General features: G+C 38.0%; 1 protein-coding gene across 2 annotated transcripts in view; it reads right to left on the reverse strand.

Annotated features, from left to right (window-relative positions):
* Positions 1 to 9611: 9611 nt before the first annotated feature.
* The window catches only part of Prkg2 (protein kinase cGMP-dependent 2), a 93814-nt gene continuing 90402 nt past the window's right edge, over positions 9612 to 13023 (reverse strand). For both annotated transcript variants that reach the window (XM_035453219.1, XM_027387604.2), the window contains exons 17-18: positions 11698 to 11764; positions 9612 to 9707 (exon numbers count right to left, since the gene is read on the reverse strand). In XM_035453219.1, coding sequence (XP_035309110.1) covers positions 9612 to 9707; positions 11698 to 11764 — 163 coding nt within the window. The remainder of the gene's footprint in view (positions 9708 to 11697; positions 11765 to 13023) is intronic.

Here is a 13023-nt window from a genome sequence, read left to right on the forward strand (position 1 = left end):
CCAATGAATGTAGATCGACCAGGGACATGCAAAGAAACCAGTTAAGGCTGGGAAAACCCGAGGGGGGAATCAAGAAGGCCCCCACATTGAGAAAGGTCCAGTCATTCCCAGTAGCAGTGGAAGACAATCTCTCACAGGACTAATAAATAGTTCTTTGCCTATTGTAGAAAATGATACTGCTCTAGATGGTAGTTTGAATAGTGATGAAGAATCAAATGTGAATGGACAAAATGAGAAACTCATATTTTGGCAAACTTCTATTAATGACAAAAGGCCTCAGTTGAAAGTGAAAATTAATAATAAAGTTATTACTGGCTTAATAGACACTGGGGCGGATGTGACTATTATTACCCAAAAGTCTTTGCCTTAGAAATGGCCTCTTAGAGAGGCGAATGTACAATTTTTAGGAATTGGAACTCTTTCCAGAGTTCGATAGAGTGTTAACTCGATGGTCTGCATTGGACTAGAAGGACAGAAAGGGAGACTGAAACCATACATGGCAGATATAGCTGTAAATCTCTGGGGTTGTGATCTCTTACAGCAATGGAATACTCAGATTAATATTCCTCCAGTGTTGGATACGAATTATTTACAATCTTTTGATAGTAGAAAAGATCTGGTAAAACGCTATGGAAAAACGGTTGTCAATCAACCAGGCTGTACAGAAACTAGGTACAAGTGATGGACCTTCAGAGGAGCCAAAGCCCCTGCCATTGAAGTGGCTTACAGATGAACCTGTTTGGGTCGGGCAATGGCCTATGACCTCTGAGAAGCTAGAGGCTTTAGAAAAGTTAGTACAGTTACAGCTAGAGGCTGGACACATAGAGGAATCTACCAACCCTTGGAATTCTCCTATATTTGTTATCAAAAAGAAGTCAGGTAAGTGGAGAAATGCTGACAGACCTGAGAGCCATAAATAAGGTAATTCAACCAATGGGCTCTCTGCAACCTGGAATGCTGTTCCCTTCCTGGATACCTAAAAGATGGGCTATCATAGTCATTGGTCTAAAAGACTGTTTTTTTTTTTTCACAATACTATTACAGGAAAATGATAGAGAAAAATTTGCATTTACTGTACCAACTCTTAATAATTCACAGCCAGTTAGGAGATATCAGTGGAGGTTTTGCCACAAGGAATGCTAAATAGTCCTACTTTTTGTCAGCACTATGTACAGCAACCTTTGGAAGTAATTCATAAGAAATTTTCGAAATCTCTTGTTAATCATTACATGGATGACATTCTTTTATCAGATTCTAATAAGGAAACTTTGGAACTTATATTTGAAATGGTGAAGGAAGTTCTGCCTTGTTGGAGGTTACAGACTGCCCCAGAAAAGATACAAAGAGGAGATTCTATTAACTATTTATGTTACAAGATGGACTTACAAAGATTCAGACCTCAAAAGGTACAAATTAGAAGGGATCTTTATCAAACTCTTAATTCTCTTCAGAAATTATTAGGGGAAATTTCTCAATTACAGACAATTATTAGGGTAGAAGGACATGACTTAAAGCATTTAAAAATGGCCCTTAAAGGTGATAAGGACCTAAACAGTCTGAGAATATCATCTTCTGAGGCAGAAAAAGAGTTACAATGGGTAGAAAACAGAATATTGGATGCACATGTAGATCGGATAAACCTTGATTTAGACTGTATTCTGGTTATCTTGCCATCCAGAGAATACCCTTCTGGGATTCTGATGCAGAGGGAAGACACTGTATTGGAGTGGATATTTCTGCCACATAAACAGAATAAAAAGTTAAAGACATATATAGAAAAGATTTCTAATTTGATTTTAAAGGTCAAATTAAGACTTCATCAACTGACTGGAAAAGATCCAGCAGTAATTATAGTACCTTTGACTAATGAAGAAATTTCCTCCTTGTGGAAGGATAATGAATATTGGCAAATAGTTCTTACTGACTTTTTGGGAACGATTAGCAACAATTATCCCAAAACTGACAGAATTAAATTCATAAAAAAGAAAGTCTGCATTCTTCCATGTATTGTAAGACAAACTCCCATATCTGGAGTTCTTACCTTCTACACTGATGCCAACAAATCAGGTAAGGCAGGTTATAAAGCAGGTGAGGTAAGTAAAGTAGTTCAAAGCCCATATATATCTGTAGGTAGAAGGTAGAATTATATGCAATTCTCATGGTACTCATGGATTTTACAGAACCTCCTAATATAGTTACTGATCTTCAATATGCAGAGAGAGTTGTGTTACACATTGAGACTGCAGAATTCGTTCCTGATAATACAGAATTAACTTCACTGTTTATATAATTACAGGAAACAGTCAGAAACAGAAGTAATCCTATATACATTACACATATCAGATCCCATACGGGTCTGCCTGGCCCACTAGCACAAGGCAATGATGAGATTGATCGTTTATTAATTGAAAGTGTGTTAGAAGCCTCAGAATTTCATAAGAAACATCATGTAAATAGCAAAGGTTTGAAAAAGGACTGCTCCATCACTTGGCAATAACCCAAGGAGATAGTGAGAAACTGTCCTATTTGTTCCTTTTATAACCAAACTCCATTGCCAGCAGGCTGTACTCCTAAGGGCATTCGGAGAAATGAGGTTTGGCAGATGGATGTCTTTCATTTTGCAGAATTGGAAATTTGAAATATGTGCATCATACTATAGACACATTCTCAGGGTTCCAATGGGCTACTGCTCTTAACTCTGAAAAAGCTGATTCTGCTATTACACAACTGCTAGAGGTGATGGCACAAATAATATCTGACAATGCTACAGCATATGTCTCCACAAAATTGGAACAGTTTTTCAAATATTATAACATAAAGCATCTCACCAGTATGCCACACAATCCCACGGGACAATCAATGGTTGAGAGATCTAATAGAACACTTAAGGAAATGCTCCATAGACAGGATAGGAAGTCAAAACCCCCCAAACATAGGTTGCATAATGCTTTATTAACATTAAACTTTCTTAATGTCAGTGAGAAAGGACAAACAGCTGCAGAACAACACTGGACAAACGGAAAAACTGCTGAATTGAATCAGCCGGTATACTTCAAAGATGTACTAACCTCTGTATGGAAACCAGGACATGTGTTACGATTGGGCAGAGGTCTTGCATTAGTTTCCACAGGAGAAGGAAAACTTTGGATACGATCAAAGTTGATCAAGATTCTAGTTGAAAAGGAAAAACCTCTCGATGAGGAGAAATGACAGGTATTCTACTAAGGTATATTTCATAAACTAAATAGAAACCTCCCAAAGGAAAGGGAAGAGTTTTGCTTTTATCTTCACAGGAAAACAAATCTGCAGAAGGCAAAGGACACTGCATGGGTAGATACTTAAGAAGAGAAGGTAGTTATAACCATCAAACAAAAGGAACATGCCATAGGGTAAACTTTACAGCTGTCTCTCAGAGAACTCTATTTCTCCTAGTCCATATTCAATTAAACCAATGCTGGATTTAGAGGTGGATTTGGCTTTCCTCCTCTTAAAATCCAAGCATGTTGTTTAACTGAACTTTAGAGTTTCTGTATTGTATCAAGAAGCCAATTGATGTAACACAGAATAAGAGAAGAATTTGGGGACTGTATTTGTCTTTTCTTGGCTCTTTCAAGGTGTACACCCTCTCATAATTGTTATGCTCCCATGGTTGCCTTTTCTAGTATACATACTTACACAAGCAAACATTTCTCTGCTAACATTTATGTTTGAGTCCCACACAGTCAATGAAGATCTGCCTGATAGCAATCCCTGGATGCCCCGGAAGGAAAATGGGCCACACCTCCTCGACTGCAATGGATCCAACTTGCTCCATTTCAATGGACACTCTGGCCAGAGCTTCGGGTACTGGCTTCAATCAAGTTGAGAATTTCAAGCGAGATCTTCAATCAAGATAATCCCATCTAGCATGGACTGGATACAATCCATTCAAGACTTTCACTACACTAACATTTTCTCCCCACAAGGCTGTCGTCATCCCATTTTAGCAGGAAGTAACTTGGAGGATGCTACACTCCCTTTCCCCCATTGTTCAGGCTTGGACACTTCTTTCAGATGACTTTAGGGTTTAGTTAATATAGATAGGATGTGACATAAGCAGATTGTTGTATCTTCTTATATTTCACCTTTATGATTGTTAATTTTGGATACTTTACACTGTTAAGTTTTAATCCTCTTTTAGACTAAAAGGGGAATTGTAGGGGATGCTGTAGCCACACCTGCGAGGGCGTGGTCAGGGTGATGTAGGGAGGTGGAAGAGTGAGGGATAGGGATGCTCATGCAGTGGCCCTGCTTTCGCTTTCATTTTCGGGTTTGCAGTACTTACTGCTGCCTGCTGGCTGGCTAGGTCACTCTGTAAGTAAGGCTTTTCCCTATTAAATTCCCTTGCATTTTTATCTGGCTCCATATTGGTAATTTCCCACATTACCAAGTGGGTGTGGCCAGGATTTCCCCTATACTGGATAGCCTTTCTCAGTTTTGCTCTGATCTGGATCTTTCTATAAGGTAATTTTGCATAAGAGTGTTGAACTGAAAGGTAGATATGGGACCCAGACTAACTGGTACTCTTGGGGTGTGTATAAGTGCAACACTGCTGCAGAGCCTGCACACTGCCCGTGACCAGAGGACTCACTTTGCGAGAAACAGCAGCCAGAACTGTAGCTTCTTCTCTGGTAAAGACATATTGCTTTCCCAGTGTCTTTAAATCCCAGACAAGGAAGATGTGAAGGGTTAGAGGGTGATCGGAAGTTTGCCTAACATGACAAGATTGGTCATCATGAAAGCCAGATGCAGGCTCCAATGGTCATGGCCTATGTTCTGCCTTAACAAATGTTAGTTTTCCCTCAAGGATTCAATGTCCTTGTTTTGCTTCTGCTTGATTCTTGCTTCTCCTGTCTGGTTATTAGTAAGAAGTTGTTGGCTTCGAGCAATTCTAAAGGAGACGGAGTTTTTAGTTGGTGGTTTGTTTTAGTTCCAGATTTTGGAGATAAAGTATCATGAAACCCTGGTTGGCCTTGAACTCATGCTGTAGCCAAGGGTGATCTTGAACTCCTAATCTTCTTATATCCACCTCTCCAGTGTTGGAATTACAGGGGTGTGTACTATCACATGTCTTCGAGAGGAGAGGATCACAAAAGGCAGACATAAAAGAAGCATCTCAGAGTGTTTCTGAAGCTGTTTGCTACACAGACTTTTTAAAATGCCTCAAGTTTGTGCTATTCAGTCCTTCTTGACAACTGCCTGTGTCTAATAGAGTACGCTGTCAATTCATGTATGGCAAATAACTGAAGAACCATTCCCATACATCTATATAAATGCCAGAACAGAGAATGGTACCACAAGCCAGGCCCAGATTTCTGGGTTAGTGTATTCAGGAATATTCTACCTTTTTGATATTGGGTGATGACATTGTTCTGTACAAATGTGTTGGGCCAGATTCACAGCTATCCTGAGATGAATGCAGCCCATGAGCCACAGGTTGGATACACCTCTTAGAGTCTGTCTGTGCCTACACCATCTCTCCTCTTCTAATACAAATTTCTGTTGCAGTTACCCGTCGATCATTTCACCATTGAATGCTGTGAGTGTCAGTGTAGATGACTTCTTTACTTGTTTCAGAGGCTTTCAGACCTGAAAGAATATACTCAAGGACTGTACCCAGGGCCTCCATCTACACCTGAGTAGGATTTAGATGACAATATCCTGGATGCTGGGCCTGAGCCTGATGATATTTTTATAGAGGACCTGGGAAGGAATGAATTTGTTTTGCATATAGGAGTAATGCAATATGTGGCCAGCAAGCGACTTGTGACAGTTTTAAGACTTAGTGTATAAATTTTGAAACTTTCTTCATTAAGAAGTCACATCTCTGTACCAATCCTTCATGTCTGGGTGGGCTTACATTTCCATCAATAAAATATATCAGAAGGGACGTTAGGTCACTTCCAGGAGTAACTCATACGAAGCATGTTGCTTCTGCCTCATTGGCTAGAGCTCTCTCTCTCTCTCTCTCTCTCTCTTTCTCTCTTTCTCTCTCTCTCTCTCTCTCTCTCTCTCTCTCTCTCTCTCTCTCTCTCTCTCTCTCTCTGAGTCCCGTACTGCTATCAAGGTATCTGGCCAGTTTAGGGATACTGCAGTGTAAAGATTCCAAACTGTTGAGGCAACAACAAGTTAACTGTTAACAAGTTAACTGATGCAATTTTAGCCACTGAACCTAGCTAAGGAACCAAATACGTGAATGAGAAAGACTCCTGATCATTCTAGCTCTCAGCCTTGGTGTTGTGGGCAGACAGATCATCTTGGCCACCTGTCTAGATTTCTGGCCTGTAGGATCTGAGAATGACAAAGTGATGATCCTCAGTGAGTGTTCTAATTTTAGGGATGACTTACAGGACATGTACAACAATGAGCACCAGTCAAGGCAAAACATTACAACTAAATTGGGAATGAAATATGTATGTAAGGCCAATACGGGACTTCAGGAAGAGTCAACAGTTGGTGATCAATATAATTGTAGAATCTTATGTGAATGAAATAGCAGATGTAAGTGCTCCTAGCATGATGTCTGGCAATAAAGAAAAGGCTGTATTATTATGTCAAAAGAAACACATGCACATATTTTAAGTGATTATTCTTTGTGATCTTCTAGTGCCAATATTTAGGTCCAATGTTTTAAAACTATAAACTTCTATTTTGAAATTACAGAGGAACAAGGATGTGATTTATTGTTAAAGTCATGCAAATCCAGGGCCTCATCCCTTTCTTTTCTACAAACTTCATTTTTCCATCCTCCAAGACATTTTAATACTTAGGTAAAAAATTAATAAACTACAATGATGAAAAATTGACCCCATATGGAAAACCCTAATGAATGAAAAATTAGTATTATATCATAGAAAAGAGAAGTTAGAAATAATTTAATGGTTTAAAATATGACGGGTTTTCACATAGAGGGATGTTTTTGTGTGTGTGTGTGTGTGTGTGTGTGTGTGTGTGTGTGTGTGTGTGTGTGTGTATGTGTCTTTAATTCATAAAAGTCGAATGTAGGTCACTCCCGTAGAGAACTTCATTTTGGTTAACACTTTTTATAATCTGAAGTTTGGTCAACTGTACTTACTGCAGAGACTTGATTTAACTCAATTCTGCATACAGACACCACTGACACATGATTTAGAACTAAATGATTAATAAGGCCGCTTTAATTTCAACAGAGACAGTAACAGTACTTCCCAAGTATGCATCAAGGATCATTTAACAGAAACCAGGCAAGGATCTGTCTGTAGATACCACCTTATCTCACTTCTGTTCTACATGTGAGACTGGTACCAAAAGGCAAATCATTTTTTCAAGGTCACTGAGCTAGAAATCAAGCTGAGATTAAATGATAATTCAGTCTTACATATCTTCATCTTTATAAAGGAGACACAATAAAATCATATGTGGGAATTACATATGATATGACCACTCACAGGAAAAATTAACCTCTAGGTTGGGTTTTAACTCTATACATTTAGTAATACTCTTTTCGATTATAATAATGGAACACTGTTGAGAATACCATTGTTATCATAACTGTACAGTCCTAATGTCCATCAAATATATTCATTTTTCTGCCTGTATATGTTGGTAATTATAAAATATATACATGGAAAAACATATAGTACATACAAACCAAATGCAAATAAAATATTTTTAAACTTTAGAAATTCTTAAAGCATGTTATATTAATCCTATTAAAAATGGCTTTTCTATATACAATACATAATCTTTAAAAATCTCCCCGAAGAAACAAAACTCTTTGGTTCAGCAAAAGGACTCTATGTAAATATAATTTATTAAGGATGCACTTTCTTATACTGGGCCTCGAATATCTGGCTTAAATCTTCAGGAAATAGATTGCCGACTTTCTTTAAAGAATGAAAATATATGTGTGGAGTTGGTGAAGTGTAGGGGAAGCTGTAGTCACGCCTACTTAGGGGCTGGCTACAGGTGTTCCTGACCATGCTTGCGCGGGCATGGTCAGGGTGATGTAGAGCGAGACTTGAAGGGGACTTCGTCTCTCTTTCGGTTTCACTTTTGGGCTTGCCACGCCGGCTGGCTAGGTTGCTCTGTAAATAAGGCTTTTCCCTATTAAATACCCTTATATTTCCACTTGGCTCCGTATTGGTAATTTCCCACTATATCTGGGCTGGCTACAGCTTCCCCTACAGTGAAGTTTATTTTTCACAGAGAATATTATCATATGAAAATACAATCAGAAGTATGAATGACACAGGGATTAGGAATGGCACAGGCTGTTGTTTCTACCCTGCCAGACTGAAACCATAGAGAGAAATCTGTCATCATTTTGGAAGGAAGGGAGGAAGTGATTATGATCAACACCTACAAACACTCACTGGTAGAATTCTCAGGGACTGGTGTCCAGTGCATTGAAACTCTCAGATTCATTATTTGGAAGACTGACTTTAGAAAAGAGAAAGAGACCAGATTCTGAGTGTTCCTTTATTTCCAAAATCCTATCATGTCCCCAATAGCTTGTGCTATAATTATATACATTACTCAAATGCTTTTCAACAAAGCCACTAACTCTACAGAGATTACAAATACCAACATCTGCCAATGGACTACTCAAAAAAATAAAGGTGTTCATTCTATTCTTTGTGTTTACTAATAGGAGTAATAATAGGATTGAAAAATAGATCTCAGAGCTTGAAAGAATCAGCAATTTTAGCTATCAGAGTTCATGTACTTTGTCTTTGTTGAGAAGGAAATATCCTCAGTATTTTATTCCACCATGTTTTCTACTTTGATAGTGGAAATATTTTTTAATATAAGGTGAAACATTCCCAAAGGTCCAATAATTAGCAATAGTTTCTAAATGATTTTTAATAAAGTTTTTGAAAATTCTCTGAGGTCTCACAACTGATCAAAGGAAAAACAAAGTTTTTGTTTATTTTTTCAAGTTGTTAAAAAATAATGTAATTATCTGTTTTGATTAACTGACTTCCTTTAGTAACTGGTATCACTAGCTAATATTCAGATGTTTTCTTTTCCCTAGATGGCATCAGAAAAAACAATTTAGTGTATTTTTAGGTTAGAAGAAAGTAAAATTCTTCATTTTCTCGACTACCCAAGGTGTCTGGAAACCACCATTTGAAGACATCACAATATGTCCTTGGTTTCTGTTGACCCTGGAGAGATTCTTCTAAAGTTGTTCATATTCCTATTCTTCCTCCTAACTGGATGACTTAGGTGCTCAAGAAGAAAATACTCATTTTTTTTCCCTTAGGATTCTAGGCAGGAGAGTATGAGTTGGAGGTAGCAATAGATTTTAGAGAAAACTATGCTATGCCAACAAAAATAGGTCTGATGGTGTAAAGGGGAGGAGACAGCCTTTGGCGTCTGGGACAAGTACAGAATGGAATACAGGAATAATCCACAGCATATGAACGAGACACTCTCATTCAGAACCACATCGAGCCACTCTCCTTCTGTGACCCAGCCAGGGTTTTCTTCTCCCTAGCGATCTTCCAATGCTCTGAAGAGAGGAATAGTCATCACTGTATCTTTGGCCTCACAGTCCTCTTCTGTGGCATGCCATCACTTTTCTTCTGTCAGAAGTCTTTATCCCAGCCTGACATCTCATCTGGAGGCACCCCCCTTTCGGGAGGATACTTGTCAAAGTAGCTGTGATCTATCGGGCCACTGAGCTAATGGAGAAAGGATAAAGCAAAGGTGAGGACAAGGGTGACCAGTACATCCAGGTTAAGCTTGCTCTATCTGAGTGTTAACATCACACTGGAGCCTCTTATATATTACACATGAGAAAAGATGGCCAATTGACTGTCTTACCTCACAGCCCCAGCCCCATGAGATCATTCCATTAAAAGCAAATGATTTTATTGTTGGGTACATTCATCAGGAGCTGGCAAAAATGAGGAAGTATTATCTAAAGAAAAGCTGAAATAAGTACCATCTACCTCCTTTTATCAAGCAATATTTCCAAAACAATTTTTAAATAAAAATTTATCAGAGTTCCTCTAACATTTAGGTTTCCTACCAACATTGAATTTGAACTGTCAATTCATCCTTATAAAGTATTCAAAATAGTTTACAGATGGACAACCCAAAATCTTAGTGACACTGAAATGTCACTAAGAAAATAAATGACTCTGGTTTGAAATTCTTTACTTAAAACAAATTACATAGCACCTACCTAATTAAATCATTAATGATACCATTGTGATTTTCTATGGTGTGTTGGGGGTTTGAGGGCCACTCCTGGGATTGTCACCACTATGCATAGTGGCTGTCATACTGGTCAGCATAGGTTAAGAGAAAGTGAAATATCACATGACTTGGGAGAAATGTGTCAAGAACTACCAAATTTATGTGAGTGATGTCTGAAAGAAGTGTGGAAGCTGTGTCTTCCATTGTACACTCCTTCATTGATGGCTCAAAGTTTTCACAAAAGTTAATAGCAGCAGAGAATGAAATTTCTATTCTGACATATTCACATAAAATAAAATGTGATTTTACCTAATTTCTTGGACTACACTTACTATAATTGAAAAACTGTAGAAGAAGATTTGATCATTTAAAACATACACCGACATTACAACACTCCTTATTTTTCCTTTTTCATTCTGTTCTACCTATATAACTTTTCTTTAAAAAAAAACCAGGAAGTTACCTGTTAATTTATTTCATGGAATTGAATTTTTACCTTAAAATTTTAATAACTTTATATTATACTCAACTTAGTTATAATCACATCCATTTATTAAAATTAAGACAAAATTTAGAAAGTTAAAATTCTTCTCTTAATGGAAAATAGTTTTATGATTGATCATCGTTCTTGCCTATTCTTTATATGCCTTATATTTTATTTTTCCTAGTTCCATAATAATATAATTATTTCTTTTAAATATAGTTATAATTACATTTTAGTAGCGTGTGTTATCAAAGGACAAATGTATTACAACTCTTACTGTAATTAATAATAAACTACTTTTCAGCTGTGTATCTGAGCAACTCTGATGACTTTGGGATTTAGGGAACACTGGCATAAAATTAATTTCTGAGAGGTTACCTTAGTGCTATCAAGTAGGTAATACTATTATTCTTACTTGTGTGTATTCATGGAGCATATGTGAGTTTGTTACACATGGGGGGGTACTGCATATCTCACATTTGTGTACATGCCTGTGCGTGTCAGAGGCTGATGCCAGGTGCCATTGCTCACTACTTTCCACCTTATGTTTTGAGACTGTGTCTCTCCCTGGACCTGGAGCTGATCACCTTTGTAAGAATAGCTCACTGACGAGTTTCAAGGATCCTCTTCTGCTTCTGTCTCCCCAACCACAGGATTAGTAGTAGGACAGTAATTGTAGTGTGTAGGACACACTATAATGCACAGTTTTTTATGCAGACATGGGGGCTTCAGGCTTGTGTGCTAAGCACTTGAACAACTGAGTCTATTCTCCAGCCCCAGAAATACAATTCAAGTTCCTATAAAATAAATTGCTAGGAGAATCACCTAATAAGAAACAGTTCAAAAAAGCACCTAAATTCTCTTGTGTATATGCTATCTCTCTCCCTCTCCCTTCCCTCTCTCTCCTTCTCATCTCTCAAAATATATTTGTTTTAAAAACAAATTGCTACATACTTATCAAAGGAGTGTCATAGCAAACACCATACCTCTCTTCGTAAAGGTGATGGAAGGTTCCGTGCTTTCAGCCCCTCCCAGTTAAAACCGTTTAACCACCTAAAATGAGAAAAATATGGAGGATATTACTTTCATAATAAATGAACAGCATCACGTAATAAATGAATAGCATGTCATCTAGTAATCCATTTTGTCACTCCCTATCTCCAAAAGTGCTGTTGCAAGCAGCTGGAAGTTAACAGGGAAGGAGTTGTTTTGATCCATTTCATGTTAAATCCATGCCTACTGGGCACTCACCCAGCCCAGTAACCATCCTAGATATTTCCTTGTCATAGTTAGATTCATAACTTATGGTTTATCACCTCTCCAGACTTTCAGATACCCTCTCATCTGAGACTCTCATCTTTATGATATCCTCATATCTTTTTGTGATTTTTACTTTTAGATTTACTTGTTTTATTTTATGTGTATAAGGATTTTTTTTGCCTGCATGCATGTATGTGCATATCTAGAGGTCAGTAGAAGGTGTAAAATTTCCTTGAATTGGGGTTATAGATAGTGGTGAGCCACTATGCAGTGTGAGCTCCTTGGGTGGAACATATTCCAGCCTGCTCCTATCAAGAGTAGTTCGGAAGCACAAATTGGAGTTGAAGGGTTTAAAAGAATGAAGAAGAAAACTCAAAGCTGGGTGGGTGGAGTTGAGTGTGGAGAGAGTGGATTTGATAGCAGTGAAGCAGTTAATATGATCAAAATTCATTGTATGAAGTTCTCAAAGAATTAATAAAAACATGGTTAAAAATAAAACATAAATCTTAAAAACAAAAATGACTGAAGATGTATAAGAAACTGTGAAAGGAAGGACAGCTCAGATCAATGCCAGATCATATTCAGGTGCTTTGTTGGAGTTTAGGGCACATTAAATTTTGGATTTCATTACATTACAAAATGTTGGGAAACAACATAATCTGGTTCTTAAAAGGTAACTATGGTCATCTAGAGAATGACCACAGGGGCACAGTGGTGCAGTGGTGGCGACTAAAGGTAGGATACCTTTAGGAGTCTGTCACTGTCCTCTTGTAGCCACGCCAGAAGTTAAGCCTTCCCTCCTTTTACAGGCTCACCTCACTTGTGAGTTTTGGTTTAGTCCTTGACTGGATTTCCCAATGCAAAGCTGAGTTTAGCAATGGATTGAGAACTAGTGCATTACACTTTAGCTGTCATTTTGGTAGAAGCTCCTCCAATTCTAGTTAAGAAGCGGGAGTCAGACAACGTTAGCTCATGTCTGCTTATCCTTTGTCCCTACGGGAAGCCATATGGTTTTCCCTAGGACACACTTATCAGTCTAGGCAGTGTGTGGG

This window comes from Cricetulus griseus (genome assembly GCF_003668045.3).
Source record: "Cricetulus griseus strain 17A/GY chromosome 1 unlocalized genomic scaffold, alternate assembly CriGri-PICRH-1.0 chr1_1, whole genome shotgun sequence".
NCBI lineage: Eukaryota > Metazoa > Chordata > Mammalia > Rodentia > Cricetidae > Cricetulus > Cricetulus griseus.